This window comes from Ruditapes philippinarum, unplaced genomic scaffold (assembly GCF_026571515.1).
Source record: "Ruditapes philippinarum isolate M1 unplaced genomic scaffold, ASM2657151v2 ctg1494_1_1_1_1, whole genome shotgun sequence".
Taxonomy (NCBI): Eukaryota; Metazoa; Mollusca; class Bivalvia; order Venerida; family Veneridae; genus Ruditapes; species Ruditapes philippinarum.
The window spans coordinates 124,632-152,552 of NW_026859433.1; the positions used below are offsets into that span (position 1 = coordinate 124,632).

A 27,921-nucleotide genomic window follows, 5' to 3' on the forward strand; every position below is an offset into this window, starting at 1 on the left:
TCGATGGATGTTGGGTACATCTATCCAATCGGAACATCCTCGGCTATTATTCATAATAATCTCACAGTGAAAGTAGTTGTACCACGTGGTTTCAGATGTAAACAGATACAGAGAGTGTAATCTTCGATAATGTAAGACGAATGTATATATTTGACATCTAAAGGAAATATAGTCTGTCCCGGTACAATTATGATTAAAAATAATTCTGACAACCATTTTTGATTTAAATATGCCTGTACAATTATAAACAAATTCAACTTAATGTAAACAGGTAAGAATTGCTTGTTATTTCCTTTTGCATATCAATAGAATGACAGAAGATGTAACACCGATATTACTTTTAATGTGTTGTAGCTTAGCTATATTTAACTGCCACAGTAAAGGGTAATGTAATACTACTTTCAATAACGAGATAATGAGTTCTTGCAAAAATATAACTTTAAATTGTACACGATTCTTAAACCGTTGTCTTCAATTATTAAACAGCCCAATAGCCGATCAATAAGCTACTATATCATTCATCTATAAGGGTACAGTACAACTGCTTAATAAACTCTGACCGACTATAGGACTGATCGAGAAATGAAAGGTAACATCTCGACTGAGACTTGGTAACGAGAAGGTAACGTAAAACAGAGGTAGATAACAAAATAACAGAGACGTAAATACTAAACATAATGAGATAGGAATACACTTGTTCCTCAAGTATGATGATAAAGGTACAAGCAAACTAGAACAAAACAAAAACAACCTACTGAGTATTTTGCTGACGTTTTGCGAATTTGTCCTAGAAATGATGTGTGTGTTATTGAATGATACATGTTTACATTTACACAGTACATATTATTAAAATAATTTGAATTGACAGAAATAAAATCGTTATTTGTTGTAACTAATATCGACAATTTTATGTTGACAAAATACCAACATTTAAATTCCATTAGAAAAATAAACAAAACACAACAAACTTATACGAATTGTAGTCTATGTCTATGTACAAACAAATTAACAATCTAGTTTAAAATCAGATTGCTACATGCATCAGCGGAAAAAAAACTACAGAAACAACAAACGTACTTTGTTTGTTTGTTTGTTTGTTTCATTTTTTCCTAACAGTATTTCAGTCATGTAGGCGAGTAGTTTCCTAACCATCGTTCCTGGAGAGTTACACCAGTACTAAACTACCTTCCTCTGCGCTAAACTACCAAAGCATCTCCCGGGGATCGAACCCACGCCAGAACAAACGTACAAATCAAACAAACAAGCAATAAAAACAATAACAAACACCAATAAACATTAATTTTGCAAAAAAAAATACGCATGCAAAATATATTACTTGCCAAGAAATATAGTAAAATCTTTTAGAAGCAACATGAATTCTGTACTACTTTACTGGCAAAACGTAAACTCTTAAGACTTAAATATTGTGCTTAAGTGAATTTCTGCAGTAAAAGTATTATCATGTAAAAGCATAGTGTAATTATAATTATTATCGTAGAAAATGACTAATTAAGTTGAAATTGACATAATAACAAATTTTCCGCATCCTCAGTGTGATAGATTATGGTAATACATATGTTATCTGTACGGAAGCCCATAAGTGCCATTTTGTCTTAGGATTTTTGTCTTATGACTTATGACATATGTATTATTACTTCTGTCTTATGTATTATGGCTTGACAAAAAAGCGGTGAAAAGACATAAGTTACATCAAATCATCGCTGATTTTGGAGGTACATGTGATAGTGAAACAGAAGACGCTGTGGTAAGTATTGCTATTTAAACAGTATGACAGTAGTGTATTTCTTCTTACTTGAATAAATATCTCCCTTTCATGGTTAGCGTTCGAATGTGGATAATCTCAGATGAAAAAAGTACGTCACAGGACACAACAATCACACCGTGTATATCCAGTATTGCAGGAATGTGCATTTTTACGAGGTTACGCCGAATTCGTGAATGAAGCACTGACGCAACGGCGGGTATCTCATTATCCTATTTTACCAGCGTCCTTCTATTGTTATACGACACTTGTAGTCTGACCAATGTCTTAGGTATACAGAATATGAAAAAAAATGTTTTAATTGTGAAAAATGTACATATTTATTTGACGAAACACAAAAGTCTCCTTCAAAATGGTAATCAGGTTGTATTTCTCAATGATGATCTAAGAGAGTAAACAAAAAAAGTGTAATGCTGGTTAAAGTATAATGTCGTAGCAGCCGTATGCGCTTATTCATTTCTTTAAATTTGATTTAGAATAAGATAGTTTTGTTCGTTTACTTACTGTGTTATTCGTTTTGGCAATAGCGTTGCACAGATTCGGCGTTACTTTTACGATAATTGCACATTCCTGCGTCATTGGATATGTACGGTGAATCATGTTAACTGTTAAAGTTTAAGTATCAAGATATTTGCAAAACAGACACATTTTGAAACATGTGTGAAACTTTATTCTGTATAAAATATAAATTAATTTTCCTTCAGGTTAATGCGAGTAATAAAAGTATTCAGGCACTAGTTCAGAACATAGCAGACCAATAAGAAAAAAAAAAGACCCAGAAAACATTGGAAAAGATAAACTTATGGAGATCCATAGATGGTAAACATATTGGCCATTCAGCTTCTACCTGTGACTCTTTTTACAAAGGAAAATACAAGACATCGATTTATGATTAATCTGACAAGTACAAAGCCAGATGTACCGAATGATGATATTTTATCGAATTAATTCTTGCTAGTTAGACACTATATGTGAATATATGAAACACTGATATTGAGGGAACAAGACCCATATTTTTAAATACAAATTATTTAATTGTCAAATTTCATACCACATAAGACATAATACAAATTTCATTATACATAAGACATAATACAAAAGTTATTATACATAAGACATAATACAAAAGTCATTATACATTAGACATAATACAAAAGTCAAAATACATAAGTCATAAGACGTAATTCACAATACAAAATATGTCACGACAAAATGACTTGTAATACTTGATAAGGCAAATGCTTATATATTATTCAATTAATGTTGGCTCCGTAAATTTGTCCAAGTTGAAATATTTTGTAGGAATAACAGAGTAAAGTTTGCAAATCAGCAAATAAATAATTAGACTAATGTATAACAAATTTTAATGTGAGTGAAACGTGTTTTTGCCTCAGGACGATGGTAAATCTAAATGCCCGCCACTAAAGTGGGGGCACACAAACAATTCAACACCAAATTTGTAGATAGATATGTATTTTCATTAAATTATCCTTGATATCCTCTTTTTTTGCAGAAACAGCGGGGTCCTTGGAGGCATTTCACATATAAATCACAGTAAAAATGGATGACTTTATGAAATTCGCAGAAAATCTTGACAAGTGACAACACGGACGGAGAGAAAGAGGTGCAATAAGAAAGGAGATCAATAAAAAAGAAAAAAGTGTTCAAATAATTACAAGTTATGCAACTAATTTTTTTCTTCAGATGAACAAAATAATAGCTATGGAAGTGAACCTGTAAAAACATAAAGTGACATTTCAAAATAAATTTGTAATGCCAAATGAAGATATATCTAATCTTCAAACATACTTAAAATCTTAGGTGTGTTTCATCGCAGTACTATTTATATTTTAAAAAGACCCAAAAAGCGAGAAATTGAAGGTTTAGAGCGTCCAAACGACAGCTCATAAAAGCTTTCTTGTTCCCTTAAAAAGTTTTATTTTTCACATTAGTGTATTACTGTATTGTATTAATGACAAAGAAAGAAAAATAAAGATCTATGTTAAAACAAAATAAGTTGGATTTTTGTTTTATTATTATCGCGAAAACAGCCTTGTTTTCGTACTTTAGACCTACCGGCCATATTGTATACATTGTATTAAATGTTTGTAATACCGCTGTCAGTGCTGTTAAAGATTTTTGGACTATGGCTGAATTTACCATTTCCATAACGGACAAATTGTTTCAATTGCAATTAAAAGATAAGATAATAACATCAGTTTTGTTTATTTTGATATTGAATTTATTGCATGTCTTGACTTTATAAAAGATATAATTAATTGCTTACACACACGCACATTATTGTTTTTGATTAATTCTGTAAAAAAACTCAGTATGATAATATACACGTAATACCCTCTTTACATAAACAATTTCGTCAATATGTTCAAGTAGTTCCCTGTATAGCTCTAGTGCCCGTTGTACATTCATGGAAATGCGAAGGTTAGTCAATAGTAATATTGTTAACGCTTGAATGCATATACATGTAGTCCTGCGTAAGCTGTACATTTAGCAGGACTCGGGACTCTTTCGTTTATGTATGGTAAGTAGGTTTCAGTTCACCGCTATTCTGTTAATCTAGGTCTGAACCAAGTGTATGAAACATAATCATTCACATATCCATATTCGTGACCTGTCTTTTTAATCTCTGAACAAAAAAGGAAATCCACCAGTGAATTCATTTACGTCTTGTGGTTCCTCTCCAGATATCTATTCATTGAAACTTTTTTATTTCTGGAAATAAAACTATTATAGGATTCAACATATTATTTGTATCATTGTACCGGAAGAAGTGTTGGAGTAAAGTTTGGCAGAGTTGAGATTTTCTTTTCTTTAACAAAAAGAAGTATATGTGAAATAATGCTAAGCGTCTCCAGTGCTTCAAGATAATACATGGCGATGACTGAAATGTCGTTGTTACTTTGTGACACTTCAAGCCTCAGTATCCTAATAGCACCGTGTATGCAAAAGTCATATGGTTTCAGTTTATTGTGACCGTCTATGTGTTATACATTACTTGAACCCTTTATTATTGCGTCTTTTCATTCTGTGGGCTTTCCAAGTAATAATTCAATCAGGATCAATAGTTTTCAACTTGTTGTATCCAAGACAAAGCCATGTAATATAAAACGCGAACATATTCATTAAAGATATCTGAAAAACAAAGTACATAAGCTATTAAACTATTATGAACGAGCTTCGAGGATCGGCAATAAAACATCTCCGATTGAATGTACGACAGAGTTTTAGCAGCCTCCACATTGCTCGTCTCTTATTTAACATAAAACTGATAAATATTCAAATCTTAAAACGGGTCGAAGAATGGAAAATTGGAAGAATTTTCTAAAGGTAAACTTATGCTGTTTTGTTTTTTCTTAACGTTTTAGCAGAAATTATTATTAACAAAAAAGAATCTAACCTTAATTACAGCAGTTTTATTGATTACTTCAATCTGAGGTCAGAAATTATCACCCATGTCAAATTCAATATGACATCTTTATGTCAGTCTATTGCTTGGCACGGTATGAGGTGTAGGCTTTACAGCATATGAAATTTTAACAACTTTTTAAAAGTTGTACAAAACAACTTTTTAAAAGTTGTACAAGTTTTGATACTGATAAACAAAGGTCTAAGTAGACTGAATGGTCCAACTTATATTAAAAAGAAACCCTGTCAAAGCGTTTCAGTACAGAGTAGTTGCCAGTTGGTTTACGCTTGTAGAAAAGAAAATACCCTTCACAAAGAACCTTTGTACATTCTTCTGTATTTATATACACACTCTACTGACATGTTGCTGTTTTACACATTAATAGTATTAGAATTTTCAAGGTTTTACACAGTACCAGTGGGTTATAATATAAATATGGCTTCCATTAAAATATTGCAGAATAAGTGTTGTATAATTGAGATAAATGTTGTTTGTACATCATATTATTATAAATGACAAGTCGACATAAAGATATACGTTAAGGCTTTTATTTCATTTCGCAATTCATATATATGAAGGTGTATAAAATTCATATGTCAGAATGATTGATAATATATTTGGGAGTATACGTATTTTGTAAGATTTTATGTGGCTAGCTCTCATGATATATAGTGGTCTAAAATCCCAGTACAGTAAGTTAGAATTTGGGTGTTGACCAGAGTAGTTATACACACTTGTAGTGTTAAAATGTAAAGTTCAAGTTGTGCGTCTTTAATCCATTATACCAAATAAGCATTTAAATTCTTATATCTAATTCTACTTTCCATTGAGAAAAACAACGACCTTATTTTCAAGATAGTAATTCGAAGTGTATGATTTCAAAATCATTTAGCTTCAATATAAAAAATCAACATTCAAGATTTTTTCTATAAATACAGGATTTATTTTCATCGACTGGTATGATAATATGTATTTCTCGAGTGCGGTAACCATGGTTTTTTCATACGACATTAAATCCCGTATTTATATCTTTTTTGACCTTACGTCTCGAAAGACTCTTTCTTTAATTATGTGTTTTAGTTGAATTTAGAAAAGTGCCGACGGAGGGACTACCTTGAAAATACGAAAAATATACATAGTTTAACTGGAGTAAAAATACAGAAAATGAAAATACGCATTTTATTTTATCAAAATTTCTCAAAATTTCAATTTTCACAATCTATTGTTCGGGTATGAGACCTAAGTGTAACAATAACAATTAAACATACTCATCAATGTCGATCGATTTGTGCATATATATTTTAATAGTGTATAGAATTTTATTAGTCTCTAGAAGATCAAATATTTGATTTGTTTCATATATGTATGCCACTGCCTTATCTTGTATAATAAGTTGTATTGTACATTGACTGAAGTATACATATATGCAACAACTTGCTGTCTTAAAATATATCTAAACTGCCTTGTTGTAACGTTTAAAATTCTTGTCTTGTCTGTTTTTCTTTTAATTCCCTTTTCAAAATGTTTTTCTATATTACCCAAGAAAATCAACAGAGGTTATTTTCTTCTTACCAGTACATTTGTCTTCCAATTCAACAGTGATTTCCGTCCCACCAAACAACATAGACAGGGAAACTTCTCTCATACTTTTATTATTTTCATCATCAAACTCTATCATTAGTTTTCCTATCTCAAGGCATCCATCATCATCACAGTAAACGGGGTCTTCTCTCTCTGAAGCATAGATTTTAACCAACACATTAGTCTGGTTAAATGTACCATATCTCCTTGTTTTTTGTGTTTCGCCCGTTTTCACGGTTTGTCCCGTTGTAACAAATTTGCCGAAGACATGATCACATCTAATACAATGGTCTGGTGTTTCAAATCGTTTGCTCTCTAGGTGAACTCCCTCTATAAAACGAGGTGCGTAATTAATGCCGTAGGTATACTTGAGAATCCTCTCACTTACTGACGTAGGATTGTGTCCATATATTAGAGCACCTCTTAAAACGACTGATGAAGCGCCCACAGGTATTACGACTTTAATACCAGGAAATGCTTCTGTTACTGCATCTTGCAATATGGGCGATTCAGAATAACCACCAACCATCAGTAAAACTCTCACATCTTGCAGTGAGCCGTCGGATAGCACTGACTTCAGATGACCAATCGTCTTTGTCACAGACTTGTCGAATAGTTGAACAAAGACCTTGTTAGAAATTTTCATTTTATCCCTTCTAAGCTCAATCTGACCAGCATACTGAGACGATGCTAATGAAGTACAAAGGTTAAGCTCTGTGAGTATTGATAGTAAAGATCAGTTAGTGATACAGGTATTCTCATCCCTGTTTTCCCCGTCACTGTCTACAGTCGTCTCTCGTTTCCGTGACTCAAATTCTCGTTGCATGTCAATCCAATCCTCCTTTTCTTCGTGTTTGAATTTTTCAAAAACAGTTTGTCCTACTATACGTATAAGCAAATTTTCAAATTCCTTGTCAATCATTATACCTCCCCAATCGCCACCACTCGCAGGTTTTACTTCTTTCAATGTATGCTCACTTCCTGTCTCGTGCACTGTTACGTCTATTGTTCCACCTAGAAAATAATACGTGTATGTCACGTATGATACTATCGATAACAATGTAACAAAGTTCAAAATAGAGAAAAACAGAATCCCTAAAGAAAGCCCAACGCGGCAAAATTGTAAAAGGCACGGTTTGATTGAGCCTGTTCATGGACGGTACTGGAAAGTGCAAGTTACCGTCAACGCCCCCTAGCACCGGCTTAAGCAGAATTCAACATTTAACATGAATTGGTAAAATTTTGAAAGATGTGTTCATATGACGGTTAGCATGGAACCTTCAATGTGACACGTTAGTGCCATTCTATGAAAAGCGGCATATGGTCCCCAAGTAAAAAAATGCATGTGCCCTAAACGAGAAAACAATGGGCGGAACTAAATAAAATGGAATTTTGAAAGCGGGAATCTGAGGTTATTGAGACTGCATATCACAGATATGACGTCAAAAGACAAATTTAAAAAACAGGCCACCTATCCTAAGGGTGATTTAACAGTATTCAAGTGAGGAATACTGGAACCACCCAACAAGAAAGATGCCGAAAAGAAAGAACTAAAATACCACAAACACAACAATTAGGTCGTGCTGAACGATCTTTAAGGATCGGAAATATAACATCTTTGATTGAATGTACGGGGCGACTTTTTATGGCCTCCACACGGCACAAACAACGCTGATGTGGCGATAAAATAGAGAAAAACAAACCATTATAATTTAAATGTTCACAGGTAAGTTTAAAACGTCCATGCTTTGGTCACTTCAGGAGAACATTTTCTTATATAAGTTTCCTTGTACATATATGCTTCACTTCAGTTTAAATCAATACCAAAAATAAAACATTTACTTGTTTTTCGATTTGGGAACAAGAAACGAAGAACTCTAAAGGTTTAATAATTTATGCATCTTTCTTTTTAAATTATTTTTAGTTATTCAATGCCAAAAACAATAAGTTATAGCAAGTTTTAAAGTAAGTACCGCAAATATTTTTGAATTTTTAATTATCTTTTTTTTATTTTTTTTTATTTTAAGCATATGCTCCACGTAAACTTAGAATACGTTAACACAACGTTTACCACAACGGATCAATATTTGGATGATATCACTCGTCAGCTTTTGTGTGGCCAAAGAAATCAATTCGCCAAAATCAAGGAGCGTATATACAAAAAGCTAAACTTATGGCAACACTGGTTAATTATTAGTATAAAATCATTCTGCAATAGGAAGAATGCCATTTAAAATATTGATATAATTGCATATGTGACGCCTATGTATCTGTTATATGCAAAGAAACATTCAATGTTTATCAAACATTAAAAAACAATACCTCCTGCATCAACAACTATGTATTTTGTGCCCATTGGTAGCTTGTCCATGGATACATTGCCAAGCTCACCAGGTTTATGGATATGAACATGCCTGCAATACAACGAAGCCGCTTCGGGTTCCAGTGCGATTGTTAGTCGTTCTTTACATATACCAGCCTAAGAAAGTAATTAACAATTATTGTTCGATTTATTATTTTCAACCATGATTAAAATGAAGTTAAAAATAATTGAATAATTGTGTGCCGATCACATAGCGTTTACTAGATTTAGATGATAGAAGACTATGCAGAATATCCAAAGAGACACTATTTTTTGATATATGGATTTTAATATTTTCCTCACTCTTACTGGCTAATTAAGATTCAGTTCTGACAAAATGATATCATTCAAAAGCAGTAAGGTCGGGGGGGGGGGGGACTTGCCCATGAGAATTACTAATATAAAAGTCCACGTTATAGTTTACATTGTTACCTTTTCAGCAGCTTCACGCATGAATTGTTTTGCAGCATCGGACCATATTGCAGGAACTGTTACAACTAAGTGAATTTCAGAGGGTTTAATTATGCCATCTATTCCCTTGCCAGCATTATTCAGCATATCATCTACCAGGAACTTGATTGACATTCCAAAGATATCAGCTGCTAAAAGAGGTCTGCCAAATTCGTCTTCGATTGTCATGTCTCGTTTTAAGTCCTGGAATAATATTTAAACATGTAATGAAGGTTTTACTTTCAAATTGCAATGAATAAAGATATTGATTGATTCATATTTTTTTCCTTGATGAAGTAAAACAAGTATCTTATCACATAATTAATTTAAAAATAAATCTGACAGAACACTGTGATCTAGAATAAAAACTTAATCTTAACTTAAGACTACAATGTTTTATTTTTGGCAGTAATAAAAATCGAGAAATTAGCGGATGCGACAGGTCGTAAACACGCCCAAAGTTTAAAGTAATGTCTTCTGATTGTCCTAATAATGTTGTCATGACATAGAAGAAAAATAAGAAAAAAGAACAGAAAATATACTTTTTCTTTAAAAAAGGAGAAAAATCCAAAATCACTGAGATGTAGTAAAGATAAAGTATTCACTTTTTGGGAGTGTCAACTAACAATTGACCTTTGTTTCAAGTATAGCTTCATTGAATTAATTACTGTCCCATCGGGTTTCCTGCCAATTGTGATTGCATCACAAAACCCCGATAACTACCGGCACTTGATGGTGATCGTTCAATGAATGATTGGTTGACACATCCTTATAGGAGGAGTCGTGCATAGGATAGTTTTTTTCTTTATTTTTGGAAATTGATCAGGAATATCAAGATATATAAAAACTCACTTTGCCCATCTTACAATAGAGTTCCATTTTGAATCGTTTAAAGAAGAAATAATTTTCTTCTTCTCCTTTATCAAGTAATTCCCTATATTCGTTTTCTGCATCGTACCCGAACGCTCTCAGTGTTTTACCATCGGGATTTACCAATGCACATGTTGGTGTTTTTTCTGTCACTAATGTACCTGATTTCGACTGCCAATGTTTTGTCTTTGCTTTTGTCGGATCCGAATCATAGTCATGTTTAAAAGAAAAGGCCCAGCCGGAGAAGGTCGTTCCAAAGTCTATCGCTCCAACAAGAAGTCTTTTTGTGGTCATCTGCGAATTGGAAGCCTGTGCACAATATAAATATAATTTCAGATGTTTGGTAAACAAAACATTTAGAGACACTAGAAAACCAGATATATTGAATGAAATAAGAACAAAGGATAAAATTTACATTTAACAAAGTACATGGAAATGTTGAATAAAATGAAAAAAATACGTTTCTGTGAAGCAAACTTTTACAAAAAGCTATGTAAGGCATACACACTTGTATGTGCATTTACACATACAGTCTCGTATATAAATTGAGATGATCGATGATATAAACTCGTTCAAGAAAATGAAATACTGCATTTAAGAGTCGAGCATTAATTAACTGTTGATTTAATGCACTGTTTAAACTACATGTACATAGTCTGAACTCCGTCAGCAACCTATTTTACAAATAGATAATATTGCAATTTTTTTTTATTTACTTTAAATCAAAACTTTCGATTGACTTAATATTGCTTTTTCTATTTCTTCTCAGCTACATCTCCCGCTTTGCACTGAATTGCATTACGTATAATCGTAAATACTTCACAAGACATTCCGTTTTGGCTTTTATTTATGTAGGACGTTTAGGTAATTGTCCTAAATTGCAAATTTCCCAAATATTAACCTGTTGAGTCGTATGTATACACGATTCATATCAATGTTTATGTTGTTAGGTTTTTCTTTAACGTGTTTACAGGTACAAAACTGTCCGATAACCTCAACCGTTTATATAGTCTTTAAAAGTGTTTTGTTTTGTTTTTGTTTGTTTTTTACTGTTGTTGTTGTTTTGTAAACTGCGGTATGAGTCAGCTATCGATTATATATCTATTTGCATAGTTTGTAAAAGAAGTTGCAGCATACTTTTGACGAATGAAAAACGATAAAGAAATTCACAAAAAATGTTTATCTATCCGGCGCAAATATTAATCAAATATGTAATAATAACATTTGATTACTTAAGAGATTATTCTTTAAATTTAAGGCTATTCATATATCACTTACTTCAAGATTGCAATGAAATATCGATTTTTACATTTATTTTGAAATGATAGAATACAATGAACTCGACAGTTCCGGGTCGTCGACAATTCCGGGTCACATTCAGAAAAATATGTTTATTATTTGGAAATGATTTAGTTATTCATTAATTTTATAATCATGTCATATTTATCAATAACTTAGCTACTTTCACGTTGATTTCGAATGTTGTCTTTTGAAGAATGGATGCCGCAATCACGAAACGCTTGACGGCATCATTTCCCGCAAAAGTGAAAGCAGATGATATTTGTTTACATGCCACCGCAAAAACTGTTAACTGTATCAATAATTTAAGTAATACAGGTATGTTTTGCACAAAGGTTTGAAGATTATTTACCACTGAACAAGATTAAAAACTTTCATCTCTTTTGTCAAACGTCTCTATGAAGAACTAGCAGACAATATGACCTAGTTTACATATGCCAATTTCGGGTCAGCCAGAGGGAAATTCTCAAAATTAGGAATGTTTTTCAAAAACGATTTGGTAAATCTTTGTTACTGATCCAATTTAACTTGTGTTTACATATATTCAGATGTAGACTCTGAAAAATAAGTTTACCAAATCATTAGAATTGTTGAATTATATCATAGTAAGGAGGAAGTATTTGTTGCACAATTTATGCAGTTTAGTTTCTCTCGGTAATTTCGTTACTGACCCAAAACTGTCGAGTTCACTGTAATCATGTAACTTATTTTCGTTAAATCGAGAAATCTATATGTTTATTGATAAATAACATCAGTCCTGACATGATGACACATATCGATGATACTTTGCAGCGACGATTTTGAGAAAAGATTTATAAATATTTCATTTGTATTACTTTCGATTTCATTTTTTTTTGTTTATTTCAAGAAAACAAAACATATATCAATGGTTAAAATGCAGTAAACATTTTGAGATTAAATAATTAAGTATTATCTGAGAAATGTCAAGAAAAATTAAAATTTAAAAAGTAAAACGTAACATACCATAACTTCCACGTCTTCCTACTAAATGTCAAAGAATTCACAAGCAGGAAGTAATATGCACAATTGTGACGAATGTAGTTGGGTCATGTTTTATACCAGTCTGAATAATAATGTACAGATTATGCAGTTTTGCGACTTTTTAAACGTTATTTACCTACAAGTATATTATATTAAAATAAAGCACGTTTGTGTATTAATGTGTTATTTTGTTAATATTTTCGTAGAGTAAATGGTTTATATTTCCATAGATTTTCTTATTTAAACAATCATATTATTTCAAGACATGACATTTTGATCATTCTATACTTCGAATTTTTTTAGGGCTATATATATACTTTTAGGTTTCTTTAGAACTTTTTTCTGTAGCAACACATATATAGTGATTACAAATATGCAAATATCTATCTTTTCTGAAGGAATTTATTTTTAGTTGGGTCTAAGTTTTTGCTAAAATGCCTATCCTACTAGGGGATGTGATTAAGAGTGAGAATATGCAACAGATATATGAAGTACATCAATTACCTGTTCTACATATTGGATTATGTATTTTGGCATTTAAGCCAAAACTTAGACCCAACATAATGCAGTATCCCCTAGTAGGATAGGCATTTTAGCCAAAACTTAGACCCATTATAATGCAGTATCTGTTTGACTGGTTTTAACGCCGATTTTAATACATTTTATCAGATCCACCTTACTGGCTTTCCTGGATAACTCATCAGTAATTTAAAATTTCCCCTCAAGTGACCGACTACAAATACAACATGGGTGAGAGCCCATTGACCTTAAGTTTCGATGTATAATATATCAGGAAAAAATTCACCTTGCCCGGGAATCAAAGCAGCAACCACTTTGTTATGAGCCCTATGTTTCCCTATTGAGCTATTCGAGAGGACATTACAGTTAATCAAAAGAAAATAACAACCTCCTTTTGATAACAAATTATGCCACTCTGTAGCTGATGATTACGAATGTCACTCATGTTATGCCAACCAACCATACTCAGTCGTTTTTCTGTTTTAGTATACAATTTAATCATCTGATACTGATAATTTTCCTCAATTGACATGTACACTATTTTGGTTAAGTTGAAGCGATAGATTATTCATGAAATAAATCAAATATAAGGCGCAAATATTTATTAACAATCAAAAGACATGCTTGCCCAAATTATAGGCCATTAATTCAAAACACTTCAAGGAAACAGATATATCCAAATAAATACTGATCGAATAGAATTATATCGTGTTTAGATGATATATAAAGACCACAATGTTCCGTTATAAAGTAGAAATTTATTATCACAATCAAGTATCAACATAATTAAATCTATACAGCTTTATGGTCCACATGAATTGCAAATGTAGTAGTATTTTATGAAAACAAAAAATATAGTCACATATTTATATGTAGGTAAGGTTTTAACAAATATCTTAATTGAAATTATTGAAAATAGAAAAAAAACATCAAAAACTATAACATCGATATAGATCCCTGAAGCTACATAACAGGAAGTTATATACACATACTCCAGTTAGCAAGAAGTCCGATAGATTTATTTAAAAAAATCTTATCTATGATATATTACAGTCAGTAGGGTATTACAGATATTGAGTAGATATAAAGATTTTTGCTTAAAACTTTATTTATTCTATCTAGTTGGTGCTATTTAAAGAAAGCAGATAGATAATACAAAACTTATTGAAATACCTGTATTAAGGTTTGTAAACATATATCATTGGCAAATACGCAAACCAATGTGGCGGTGGTAAATGTTCACTTGGTATAACATGTCACGTGCTGCTGATTTATTTCCCAGTTCATAAGATAATTTATGAGCCCTTTATAACATTATAAATACATATGTGCACATGCTTAGAGCCAAATACACACAATATACACGTGAGTATATAATATCAATGGTCAAATCAACATTTTAGATAGGTGAACATTTTGCAATGAAAACTTAAATTTTAGCATATTCAGAATTCATAGTCATAGTCGTTTGTTTCAATAAGTTACTAGTACAGTTTCCGATTGAAAGAGTCATAGAAAACGGCACCATGCTTCGTACACAATAGTCTGGAGTTCCTTCCCCTTATACTACGTTCCGTAATAAATGTAGGCAGGCAACCAGACTACGTACATATTCACTAAAAGGTTAACGTCAGCATTCTACAACATGGAAAACTCTGTACAACTAGATGACCTCAACATTCAGAGACTCCCTCTGCTTTCTTGTAATATCGAACATCTTGACTGATCTTCAAGTAGACATGGTTACCAATACAATATCCTGAGAAAAAGCTCTCTGACCTGCAGGTTTGCCTACTTGACCTTCAAATGATTCAAAGCAAAATCCAAACTGTGACTTAGTTAAAGCATCAGAGCATACATTTTCACTACTTGTTCTCCCAAACAATAAGAGAGGTTGTCCAAACTTCTGTAATCAGATATGGCAAAAATCTGTGGATCTGCTAAACAGCAAATCATTCCAGTCTCACACTCGCATCTACCCAATCGGAACATCCTCGGCTATTATTCATAATAAGTTCACAGTGAAAGTAGTTCTACCTCGTGGTTTCAGATGAAAACAGATACAGAGAGTGTAATCTTCGATAATATAAGACGAATGTATATATTTGACATCTAAAGGAAATATAGTCTGTCCCGTTACAATTATGATTAAAAATAATTCTGACAAACATTTTTGATTTAAATATGCCTGTACAATTATAAACAAATTCAACTTAATGTAAACAGGTTAGAATGGCTTGTTATTTCTCTTTGACTGCCGTCATTGCATATCAATAGAATGACAGAAGATGTTACACCGATATTACTTTTAATGTGTTGTAGCTTAGCTATATTTAACTCCCAAAGTTAAGTGTAATGTAATACTACTTTAAGTAACGATATAATGAGTTCTTGCAAAAATGTAACTTTAAACTGTACACGATTCTTAAACCGTTGTCTTCCATTATTAAACAGCCAAATAGCCGATCAATTGGTGCTACAATACCATTCACCTGTAAGGATACAGTACAACTGCTTCAAAATCTGTAATCGACCGTAGGACTGTATAATGTCAGATAGCATCCTGACCGAGACTATGTAACGGGAAGGTAACCTAACACAGTGCTATATTCAGAGAGACAGTGATAGGGATAAGAAAATAACAGAGACGTAGATACTAAACATAATGAGATAGGAATAAACTTGTTCCTCAAGTATGATGATAAGGGTACATGCATTTAATGCACATGATAACAAACCAGAACAAGAAAAACAACCTATTGATTATTTTGCTGACGTTTTGCGAATTTGTCCTAGAAATAATATGTGTGTTATTGAATGATACATGTTTACATTTACACACAACATGTAATTCAAATAATTTGAATTGACAGAAATGAAATCATTAATTGTTGTAACTAATATCGGAGATTTTATGTTGACAAAATACCAACATTGTAATTCGATTAATTATCTTATCAGTTTAAGTTACAAACATTCAAAGTTACATACCTTTACAAATGATTAAAAAAAATAAACCAAACACAACAAATTTTTACCAATTTTACCAATTAGACCACCTATGTCTAAGCACAAACAAAATAACAATCTAGTTTAAAATCAGATTGCTACATGCATTAGCGAAAGAAAAACCTACGAAAACAACAAACGTACAAACCAAACAAACAAGCAATAAAAACAATAACAAACACCAATAAACACTAATTTTGCCAAAATACAACACATGCAAAATATATTTCTTGCCAAGTATTATAGTAATATCTTTCAGAAGCAACATGAAAGCTAGTCTGTTTGAATTAACTGTAAAACTTGAATCTTAAGATGTAAATATTGTGCTTAAGTGAATTTCTGCTGTAAAATATTATCATGTTAAAGCATATTGTAATTATATTTATAATCGTAGAAAAAAATGAAAAATTAAGTTTAAATTGACATAATTAATAACCAATTTTCCGCATCCTTAGTGTGACAGATTATGGTAATACATATGTTATTTGTGTGAAAGATTGGCACGTTATTTCACTTTATACCACTTATCGTGCATTTCATTGTTACTAAACATTATATAAGATAAAATCACCTTTATATGAATTAATTAAAAACTTAAGTAGTTTCATATTTCTACAGAAGACAATATGTAAAAGAAGACAATATGTAAACTAATAGTTAATGTATAAATGAATAGATGGATTGGAAGTAATGTGCAAAATATACTGTATATTTTGACAAATTAATAAAGATAGATTAAGATGAATGGTCTGCTCGTGAAAAATTATACATGTTTCATATTTTAGCTTTAATTATTCAGATCATTCATACTAACTGGTAGTAATACGGCTGAGTAATTAAATGAGCCATTATGTCGACCAAGGTTACTATCTGGTATGCGAAATATTGTTTACATATTTTGACATTTGTTATTTGGCTGCTAGGACATTATAATTCACCTTTCATGACAAAAACCCATAGAAGTCCATGCTTTGTGATTTAATATTTAGAAAAACGACATGGCTACTTTTCCTTTGGAGTTTTACCTACATGAAGTAGTACAATCAAGAATATGATAGAACTCAAGTTCTTGCATACCTCAGACATTTGCCGGATTGCTATGTCTACATGGTATACTGGGTAAACTGACAGGAAACAAACTATTTTAATGCTTATAATCTTTATTAAGTACAGCCGTTTTGCCGAATGAAGCTCAAAGGGATCGCTGGTTCCTTCGAAATATAGTTTGCAATGATCTAAGTCTGCTTCTTTTTATTATTGCATGACCCTAGAGTAGTTAGGCAAATTTCTCAAGTATTCCGAAAAAGTACAATGAACTATTTAACACTGACGGACTAAATAAGAAGCTTTCAGTTATGTGGCTAGGTTGTCATTATCACGAATGTTCATGAGAAGCAAATACTTTTGTAATAGTGTTATTTGTTAACAACAGACTTTCGATGTTTCTTTCAATGAAGTAAATGTCCCTTCTTTAAAATTTATGTCAAGCGGTAGTCTCTATGATTTTTAAAAAGGTATCACTTGATGTTGGATCACCGCTGAATGGACTTAAAAACCGCAAACACAACAAGAATGTCATGCTGAACGAGCTTCGAGGATCGGAAATTTAACACCTCTGATTGAATGTTCGGTAGAGTTTTTACAGACGCCACACTGATCTTGTCATTTTAACATAAAACTGAAGAAAATTCAAATCTTTAAAGGGGTCGAAAAACGGAAATTTGGAAGAATTTTCTAAATGTAAACTTACGTTGTTTTTTCTTTCCTAAAGTTTTAGCAGTTTTTTTTTTTTTAAATTAGAACCCAGCCTTAATTTTAGCAGTATTATTGATTTTTTCTGCCTTAGGTCAGAAATCATTACCGAGGTCAAATTCAATATAACATCTTCATGTCGGTTTATTGCTTGGTACTATAAGACACAAGTAGCGGAACTAGATGTAGGCTTTACTGCATTCAAAATTTTAACAACTTTGTAAAAGTTGTATAAGTTGTGATACAAAAATTGTTGATCAAAAAGGTCAAAGTGGGAGATCTTATTGAAGAGTCTTAATGACTTTTGGCTAAATCATCCCACTTATATTCAAAAGTAACTCTTTCAAAACGTTTCAGTAAAGATTAGATGCTGGCTGTTTTTTAATTGCTTGTAGAGAAAATTACCTTTCACAAAGAATCTGTTGTTGCTTCTGTATGTATTTACACAGGCAATATATTGACATGTCGCCGTTTAAATTGTATTCGAATTTCAAGGTTTTACACTGTAACTGGAGGTATAACAAAAATATGGCATCATTAAAATATATTGAATTAGCATTTAATTTCTAATATCAATTTTTTAACTGAAATAGAAAATGAAACAAAATATCTTCCTTATTTTAAAAGTTGTAATTGTAATGAAGTGCATGATTTCAGTGACATTTAGCTTCAATATTAGAAATCAATATTCAAGTTTTTTTCTATAAATACAGGACTTATTTTCATCGAGTGGTATGAAAATATGTATTTCACGAGTGGTGGTAACCCTGATTATTGTCATTCCAAGATGAATATAAATCCCGTATTTATAGCTTTTTGACCGGATGTCTCGAAAGACTACTCCTTTAATTGTGTGTTTTAGCTGAATATAGGAAAGTGTAGTCGGCAAGACAGCCTTATAAAATGCAGAAAATATGTTATACTGCAGTGAAAATAAAAACAAATACAGTGAAAATACAGAAAATAGAAATACGCATTTTATTTTATAAAAAATTCTCAAAATTTTAATTTTCACGATCTGCTGTTAGGGTATGAGACCTATGTGTAACAAAAACAATTTAAACATACTCATACATGTCAATCAATTTGTGTGTATATATAGTGTATAGTATTTCATTTGCTCTAGCAAATCTAGTATTTAATTGCTTTCATATATGCCATATATGCCATTGTCTTATCTTGTATTGTACATTGATTAAATTATGCATACAATATATGTTATTGATACTCTAATAAATAATACAAATATATATAAGGGAGAATAGAAATTACATCCATTTGTGATGATTATTAAAATCCGGAAAAGGCGCAATCCCTTGAAAACAATGAAATCAACATGAAAATTGCAGACAGCGTTCATGAGGAATAATGGAAGAAAAGCGGCGACATCTCTCATTCGCGATAGAAACAACCAGTTATGTATTATTCAATTATTATTATTCAACACTTAATAAATTATACCGAAGGACCAGACAAATATAACAGCAAAAATGTGCTGTCTTAAAATATATCTCAACAGCCTTACTGTAACGTTTAAAAACTCCTATCTTTTCTTTTCATTCTCCTTATAAAAATCTTTCACTATATTACCAAAGAAAATCAACAGAGGTTATTTTCTTCCTACCAGTACATTTGTCTTCGACTTCAACGATAATTTCTGTCCCGCCAAATAACATAGATAGTGAAACTGCTCTCTCACTTGTAATACTTTCCTTATCTCTATTCTCAAACTTTATATTTAGTACTCCTATCTGAGAGCATCCGTCATCATCAATGTAAACGGGATCTTCTCTCTCTGAAGCAAAGATATCAAACCGCATAATCTTCTGCTGACTTAAAACTGTAAAATATGTTTCCTTTACTTGTGTTTCTCCCATTTTCACGCTTTGTCCTGTAGTAACTAGTTTACCGAAGACATCACGACATAAAATAATATCGTCTTCCGCTACAAATCGTTTGCTCTCTGGATTAACTCCCTCTATGAAAAGTGGTGTGTGGCTAGTGCCGTAGGTATACTTGAGAATCCTTTCACTTATTGAAGAAGGATTATGTCCATATATCAGAGCACCTCTTAAAACGACTGATGACGCGCCGTCAGGTATAATGACTTCAGTTCCGGGCAATGCTTCCATTATTGCATGTTGTAAAACCGGTGATTCCGAATAGCCACCAACCATAAGCAAAACTCTCACATCTTTCAGTGAGCCGTCGGACAGCACTGACTTCAAATGACCAACCGTCTTTGTCACTGACGCGTCGAATAGTTGAACAAAGACTTTGTTAGAAATCTTCATCTTATCCCTTTTAAGCTCAATCTGACCAGCATACTGAGACGATGCTAATGAAGTACAAAGGTCAAGCTGTGAGTCTTGATTGTGAAGATCAATCAGTGATGCAGGTATTCTAATCCCTGTTTTCCCGTCTCTGTCTACAGTCGTCTCTCGTTTCCGTGACTCAAAGTCTCGTTGCATGTCAATCCAATCCTCTTTTTCTTCGTGTTTGAATTTTTCAAAAACAGTTTGTCCTACTATACGTATAAGCAAATTTTCAAATTCTTTGTCAATCATTATACCTCCCCAATCGCCACCACTCGCAGGTTTTACTTCTCTCAATGTATGCACTGTTACGTCTATTGTTCCACCTAGAAAAACAGTACGTGTATTTTACATATGAAACCATCGATAATAATGTCATAAAGTTCAAACCACTATAATTTTAAAATTCACAGGTAAGTTTTAAACGTTCATGTTTTGATAATTTCAGGAAAACATTGTGTCATTTAAGTTTCCTTGTACATATGCACTTCTGTTTTTATCATTACCAAAAAAAAACCAACATTTTCTTGTTTTTAGATTTGGAAAGAAGAAACGAAGAGCTCTAAACATTTAATAATTTATGCGTCTTTCTTTTCAAATGTTTTTTTTATTTATTCAATGCCTAAAACAATAAGTTATAGTGTGAAATAATTACCGCAAATATTTTTTGATTTTTTTTTTAATTTTAAGTATTTGATCCATGTTAACTTAGAATACGTTAACACAACGTATACCACAACGCAACAATTTTTGGATGATACTACTCGTCAGTTTTGTGTGTGACTAAAGTAACCGATTCGCCAAATGAAAAATGCTCAACTTATGGCTAAATCAAACAGTATCAGAACACTGATTTATAAGTAGTAACAAAATCATTCAGCAATTGTAAGAAAAATGTATTTTTTAATTTTGATATAATTGCATATATGACGCCTATGAATCTGTAAAATGAAAAAATTCAATAATATTTAAAAGAACAGTACCTCCTGCATCAACAACTATGTATTTGGTGCCAATTGGTAGCTTGTCTATGGATACATTGCCAAGCTCACCAGGTTTATGGATATGAACATGCCTGCAATACAACGAAGCCGCTTCGGGTTCCAGTGCGATTGTTAGTTGTTCCTTACATATACCAGCCTGAGAAAGTAATTTACCATTTTGGTTCCATTTATTATTTGCTAACATGACTAAAATGAAGTTCAAAAGAACTGAATGCTACTTTGTGCCGATCACATAGCGTTTTCTAGATTTAGATGATAGATGACTATGCACAATATCTAAAGATAAACTATTTTATTTTGATACGGATTTTAATGTAATAGAAGTTTTTTTCAATAATGACAATATTGCAGCACTTTTCCCCACTCTTACTGGCTTATTAAGATTAAGTTCTTACAAAATGATATCATTCGAACGCAGTAAAGTCGGGGGGGGGGGTGCTTGCCAATGAGAATAACTAGAATAAATGTCCACGTTAAAGTTTACATTTATTACCTTGTCGGCAGCTTCACGCATGAATTGTTTTGCAGAATCTGACCATATTGCGGGAACTGTTACAACTAAGTGAATTTCAGAGGGTTTAATTATGCCATCTATTCCCTTGCTAGCATTATTCAGCATATCATCTACATCTGTCATGTCTCGTTTTATGTCCTGGATTAATATTTATACATATAATGAAGATTTTCTTTCAAATCGGAATTAATAAAAGAAATATTCATATATATTTTGGATGAAGAACACAGGTATTTTGTCACATAATTAATTTTCAAATTAATCTGACAGAACACTGTGAATAAGAATAAGAAAACATGTAATCTTAACTTTAAACTACAATATCTTTTGGCAGTAAAAGAAACAAGAAATAATCGGCGCGACAGGTCAAAAACACGTACAAAGTTTAATGTAATGTCCAAATCATTTCTCTTCTGATTGTCCAAATTATGTTGCCATTACATAGAAGAAAAATAAAAAAAGAGAACAGCAAATATTTTTTCTTTAAAAAGGGACAAAAAATCTAAAATCCCTGAGATGTAGTGAAGATGTACGTAGTATCAACTTTTGCGACTGTCAACTAACGACCTTTGTTTTAAGTAAAGCTTCATTGAATTAATAACTGTTCAATCGGGTTTCCTGACAAATGTGATTGCATCTCAAAACCCCGACAATATGCATACCGGTACTTGATGATGATCATTCAATGGATGATTGGTTGACACATTCTTATAGGAGGAGTCGTGCATAGGATAGTTATTTTCTTTATATTTGGAAATTGATAAAGAATATCAAGATATATAAAAACGTACTTTGCCCATCTTACAATAGAGTTCCATTTTGAATCGTTTAAAAAAGAAATAATTTTCTTCTTCTCCTTTATCATGTAATTCCCTATATTCGTTTTCGGCATCGTACCCAAACGCTTTCAGTGTTTTACCATCGGGATTTACCAATGCACATGTTGGTGTTTTTTCTGTCACTAATGTTCCTGATCTTGACTGCCAGTGTTTTGTCTTTGCTTTTGTCGGATCCGACTCATAGTCATGTTTAAATGAAAAGGCCCAGCCGGAGAAGGTCGTCCCAAAGTCTATCGCTCCAACAAGAATTCTTTTTGTGATGTTCTGGGAATTGGAAGCCTGTGCACAATATATATATAATTTCAGAAGTTTGGTCAACAAAACATACATTAGGAACACTAGGAAACCAGATACATTGAATGACATAAGAAGAAGGCATAAGATATACATTTAACATACGTGTAATTGTTGAGTGAAATGAAAAAAGTACATTTCTGTGAAGCAAACTTTTACAAATTGCTTTGTAAGGGATACACAATTGTATGTGCATTTGAATATATATACAAACAAAAATGATAATAACTGAAATGATATAAACTTTTTTCAAGGAAATGAAATACTGTTGATTTAATGCACTGTTCAACATGCACATAGTCTGAACTCCGTCAGCAACCTATTTTACAAATAGATGATATTGCAAATTCTTTTTATTTACTTTAAATCAAAACTTTCGATTGACTTAATATTGCTTTTTCTAGTTCCTCTCAGCTAAATCCATCGCTTAGTATTGAATCATTACGTATAATTGCGAATACTTAAGAAGACATTACGTTTTTGGCATTTTATTACTGTAGGAGGAAAATTCTTTTATTTAGGTAATTTTCCTAAATTGCAAATTCCCCAAACATTATCCTGTCGATTCGTATATATACACTATCCTTTATCGATGTTTATTTTGTTAGCGTTTTCTTTACACGCGTTTGATAACCTCAACCTTTTATATCGATAAAAGGTTGTTGTTGTTGTTGTTGTTGTTGTTGTTGTTGTTGTTGTTGTTGTTGTTGTTGTTGTTGTTAATGTTGTTGTTTTGTAAACTGCGTATGAGTCAGGTATGGATTTTATATCTATTTGCATACTTTGTAAAAAAAGTTGCAGCAACGAAAAACGATAAAAAATCACCAAAAAAAATATATCTATACCTGCTCTATTGATTAAATCAAAATGTACATATATGATGCTGATAATTTTCTTAAATTGGAGTGTATATTATTTTTTGATAAATATGTAGGTGACAGATATGAATAACAATGAAATATTAGGCACAAATTTTCATCAAATATATGTATGTAATAATAACATATGATTATTCAAAAGACATTCTTCTCAAAACAGAAGGCCACTCAAATGTCACTCGCGTCAAGCTCTCATTGAAATATCGATATGTACATTAATTGTGAAATGATAGAATAATATTTTGTAACTTATTTTTAGGAAAACATATTTGCGAGAAATCTATGTTAATCCTGGCATGATAACAGTGCTTTGCATTGACGAAATGATTTACAGATATTTTATTTGTATAACTTTCGATTTCAAATTAATGTTTATAACAAGAAAACAAAACATAATATAATCAATGGTTAAAATGCAGTCAAAAATTTTAGAATTAAGTAATTAAGTATTCTCTGAGACATGACAAGAGTAATTGAAATTGTAAAACTTACCATAACTGTCATGTCTTCGTATATTCACAAACAGGAAGTAATATGTACAATTATGACGACGGGCAATATCATAATAGCATAATTCGGCAGTGTCGTTATGTATTATTTGTAATATATAGTCCGTATCGCGAATGTGTTTATTAACCTGTCTTTTTATGTTTTACCACTAGATAAGCAATGGATTTAGTACTTGATACTTGATATAATTTCAAAAAATGTATATATAAAGTTTTACACCTGAAAACGGGATAAAATTTTCTTTTCCTAAATGCACCCACTCGGACATCCAAACAAAATTCATCCAGTTTACAATATAATGCGCAAATATTCATTAACAAATACTGATACAATAGAATTAAATCGTGTTTGTCTGTATGTATGTCTGTCTGTCTGTTCGTTCGTTCGTTTGTTTGTAGAGAAAAATGTTTCGTTATAATGTAGAAATTTATCATCATACTTATATCAACATACCAATACAGCATTGTGGTAAACATGAATGACAAACATATTGTTGTTCTATTTTAAGACAAAAATATGTATTATATGTATAATAAAATATTTAAATGCAGATAAGGTTTTAAGAAGGAAATCGTTTTAATTTTGGGCATTTTAAAGACGGTTTATAAGGCTCTGACCTGAGCATATATATAATACAAAAAATCATTGAACCATTTGCATTTAGTTTAGTAAACATATATCATTGGCAAAATAATCTGCAAACCAACGTGGCGGTGTTCACATGGTATAACATGTCGAGTGCTGCTGATTTATTTCCTAGTTTATAGGACAATTTATGAGCTATTTCAAAACACTATAAATATATTTGTATAGCTAGTTGCATACAAAACGTACCTGAGTATAAGAAATCTATGACCAGATCAACATTTTAAATCGGCAAACATTTTGCAATGTAAACTTAAACTTTAGCATATTCAATATTCATGGTATAAAAACAGTTTCCGGTTGCTGAAAGAGTCATAGAAAACTACACCATGCTTTGTACAGTAAACTTCATCATACTAAAATGTGGATAACGCTGTTCAGCTAGATGGTCTCAACATTCAGAGAGTGTCTACTTTCTACAGAAACTTCTGCAATTTCGGACACGCTGCCTGATCTACAAGTAGACATGGATACCAATACAATATCCGGAGCAAAATGCAATGCTGTCCTTTTGACATCGCCATTGCTCTCTGTGCTGTAGGTTTATCCACTTGACCTTCATATGATTCAATTCAAAACCCAAACTGTGACTTAGTTACAGCATCAGAGCATGCATTATCACGACTTGGTCCTTGGTCTCCTAACCAGACTTCTGTAATCAGATATGGTAGAAATACGTGGATCCACTGAACAGCAAAGCATTCTAGTCACCGGCTCGATGGATGTTAGTTACACTACCAGGGTGCCGTTTTATCAACAAAGACGGTCGTAACTGCGATCTTATCTTACGACCGATACTTACGACCGAGCTTACGATTTCCTCATGACCGTTTCACTTGTCTTTAGCAATAATATAAGTGAAAACGCTTTTACCAACCTCGAATATACTGTCTGCCTGACCGCCAAATAAAATTAAAGAAATGATGATAAGCAAACCATAAAGAAAGAAATACAAATGTAATAAAAACACACACAGACACGCGCGCGCGCTCAAACACAAATTAAAGTAATTAAAACATTTTCGACAGCTTATTTTTTTACATTGGAGTATCTTTATCAATTAATTACTTGTTGACTTTTTTCAATCGTTATTAAACAGTGAAACATATTTTTTGATTTTATAGCAGTTGTCTATGTTAGTAAATATTTTATCAAATAATTGGCGACTTGATCTTTTAGTCCATACGAGTATGTCATATATTCATTTTCCGTAAAAGAAAGGACAAAAGGATATATGTTTAGAATATCACAAGGATTTAAATAAGTTGTTCAAGAAAAGCCAGTCACCATTTGAAGTTAAAGGGACTCCACTGAGGATTAAAAGCCTAAAAACATAACATTTGAATTTCTAACATTAATGAGCTGGGGCACTTTAAACAGAAATATATGCAAAGATAGTTCAGAAATATACTTTGAAATAAATTGAAAATCATATATTTATGCTTTAATTAGCCGGATTTGAGTGTGAAAAGCATTTAAACGTTTTTCATTTTTGGTCATTTCTTTACAATTTGAATAATTATTCTGGAGTTCAAGTAACATTTGGGCATTTTACCATGTTTTTAAATTTTTAAATTTTAACACGAGGCTTTCCGTTATTTATTTATTTATTTTTTTTTTTTTTTTTTTTTTTTTTTTTGTATTAAGTTAATTCCATGTGGCATGATATTAACTCAAAGTGTTTGCTCGAACATATGAATCACAACTAGGGCTCTCAAGAGAAACTTCCGTTAAGCGCCAATGTGGTCAGCCATTAAAACACTCAATCATCAGTTTCAGTGAGGAGAGTGTTAAAGGAATTTGTATACACCCTTTCCAAACAGTTTTGTGGCTTTATATATGAAACACAATTTGATGTTTGTCTCAGTATCAATCATTCGTGTATTAAGTACTGAAATCTTGATATTATTTATTAGTCCAGCGGTGTGTCTAAAATACGAAAGTGACTTTTTTGACGAAAGTGAGCGAAAGTGACTTTAAAAAGATGAATTATAGCGTTTAAAGAGAATTTCACAATAAAATTGCAGTTTGTAGAGGTATATAATTTTAAACTTATAATATTAAATTTAAAAAAAAATCATTATGATGAAATAATCGTCATTTATTTGCATAATTTCTTCATACAAGTTATGACATCTTCCTTTCGCCCACATTGAAAAATACAAAGGTGACTTATAAAATATCAGATATAGCGTTTAGATTGAAATTTTATACTAATATTTCAGTTTGTAGACGTAAAATATAAGAAATTAATAATATTCATTTAAAAAAAAAAAAATCTTTATGATGAGTTAATATCATTATGATAATCTTATTGGAGAGGTCATCAGACCTGACTGATTGCTGGCGGCATCCATTTTTGCGTATCTGATTGTAGTGAATGAATCTCATTTAAAGCGTAAAATCATTAGGAGCAGTCTACAAAAAATTGTTATGCGCATGCTCTGCTTCAAAATACGACTTAACTTAAACGAAAAATTAACATCGAAGTGAACAAATCGGTACATAGAAAAATCGGAACATATCTTTTACGTTACTTAGCGCTACGTGGATGTTTCATTCCGTTTTAATCTTTTATAATGTATAAATCGATTACCGTATTGTTTTATGAGTAGCGTTTTACCATTTCATGTTCCGATAAATAGTAACAGTGAACATTATAGCTACAATATCACCATGCACTATTATATGACCGAGTGAACAGTGTATTTGAACCGGTATGACTAAATAACGCAACGGATATTTTTTGGCGCAAATGGCACAACATTTACTCAAGTTTAATTTTCTTCAAATACTGTGGTTGGAGGCATGCAGCTTTATATACTGTTTATTCCAATCAAATTATATAAACATATTTTATGTAAATCT

The 27,921-nt window shown here is 31.8% G+C and overlaps 2 protein-coding genes across 3 annotated transcripts; both read right to left on the reverse strand.

The window, feature by feature from the left end:
• Window positions 1-6,744: 6,744 nt before the first annotated feature.
• On the reverse strand, window positions 6,745-7,437 carry LOC132756503 (heat shock 70 kDa protein 12B-like). The gene has a single exon (XM_060747584.1). The coding sequence runs from the start codon at window positions 7,435-7,437 to the stop codon at window positions 6,745-6,747; it is 693 nt and encodes a 230-aa protein (XP_060603567.1).
• A 64-nt stretch (window positions 7,438-7,501) lies between these two features.
• LOC132756495 (heat shock 70 kDa protein 12B-like) lies at window positions 7,502-24,428 on the reverse strand. Of its 2 annotated transcripts, none has more exons than XM_060747575.1 (5): window positions 24,391-24,428; window positions 10,456-10,782; window positions 9,586-9,807; window positions 9,114-9,270; window positions 7,502-7,805 (listed from the first exon to the last, which is right to left on the reverse strand). In XM_060747575.1, the coding sequence occupies exons 1-5, from the start codon at window positions 24,400-24,402 to the stop codon at window positions 7,528-7,530; spliced, it is 996 nt and encodes a 331-aa protein (XP_060603558.1). In that variant the 5' UTR covers window positions 24,403-24,428; the 3' UTR covers window positions 7,502-7,527. The 2 variants fall into 2 exon arrangements, with proteins under 2 accessions (XP_060603558.1, XP_060603559.1); XM_060747576.1 differs by lacking the exon at window positions 24,391-24,428 and adding an exon at window positions 12,757-12,857.
• Between the last annotated feature and the right edge of the window lie 3,493 nt (window positions 24,429-27,921).

Coding starts and splice junctions, on each gene's coding strand:
- LOC132756503 (XM_060747584.1), bottom strand. CDS start 7,437: ATGAAAATTTCTAACAAGGTCTTTGTTCAACTATTCGACAAGTCTGTG.
- LOC132756495 (XM_060747575.1), bottom strand. Junction 9,808..10,455: donor TCTATTGTAAGATGGGCAAA/GTGAGTTTTTAT, acceptor ATATTATTCCAG/GACTTAAAACGAGACATGAC. Junction 7,806..9,113: donor CATAGTTGTTGATGCAGGAG/GTATTGTTTTTT, acceptor ATTATTTTCTAG/GTGGAACAATAGACGTAACA.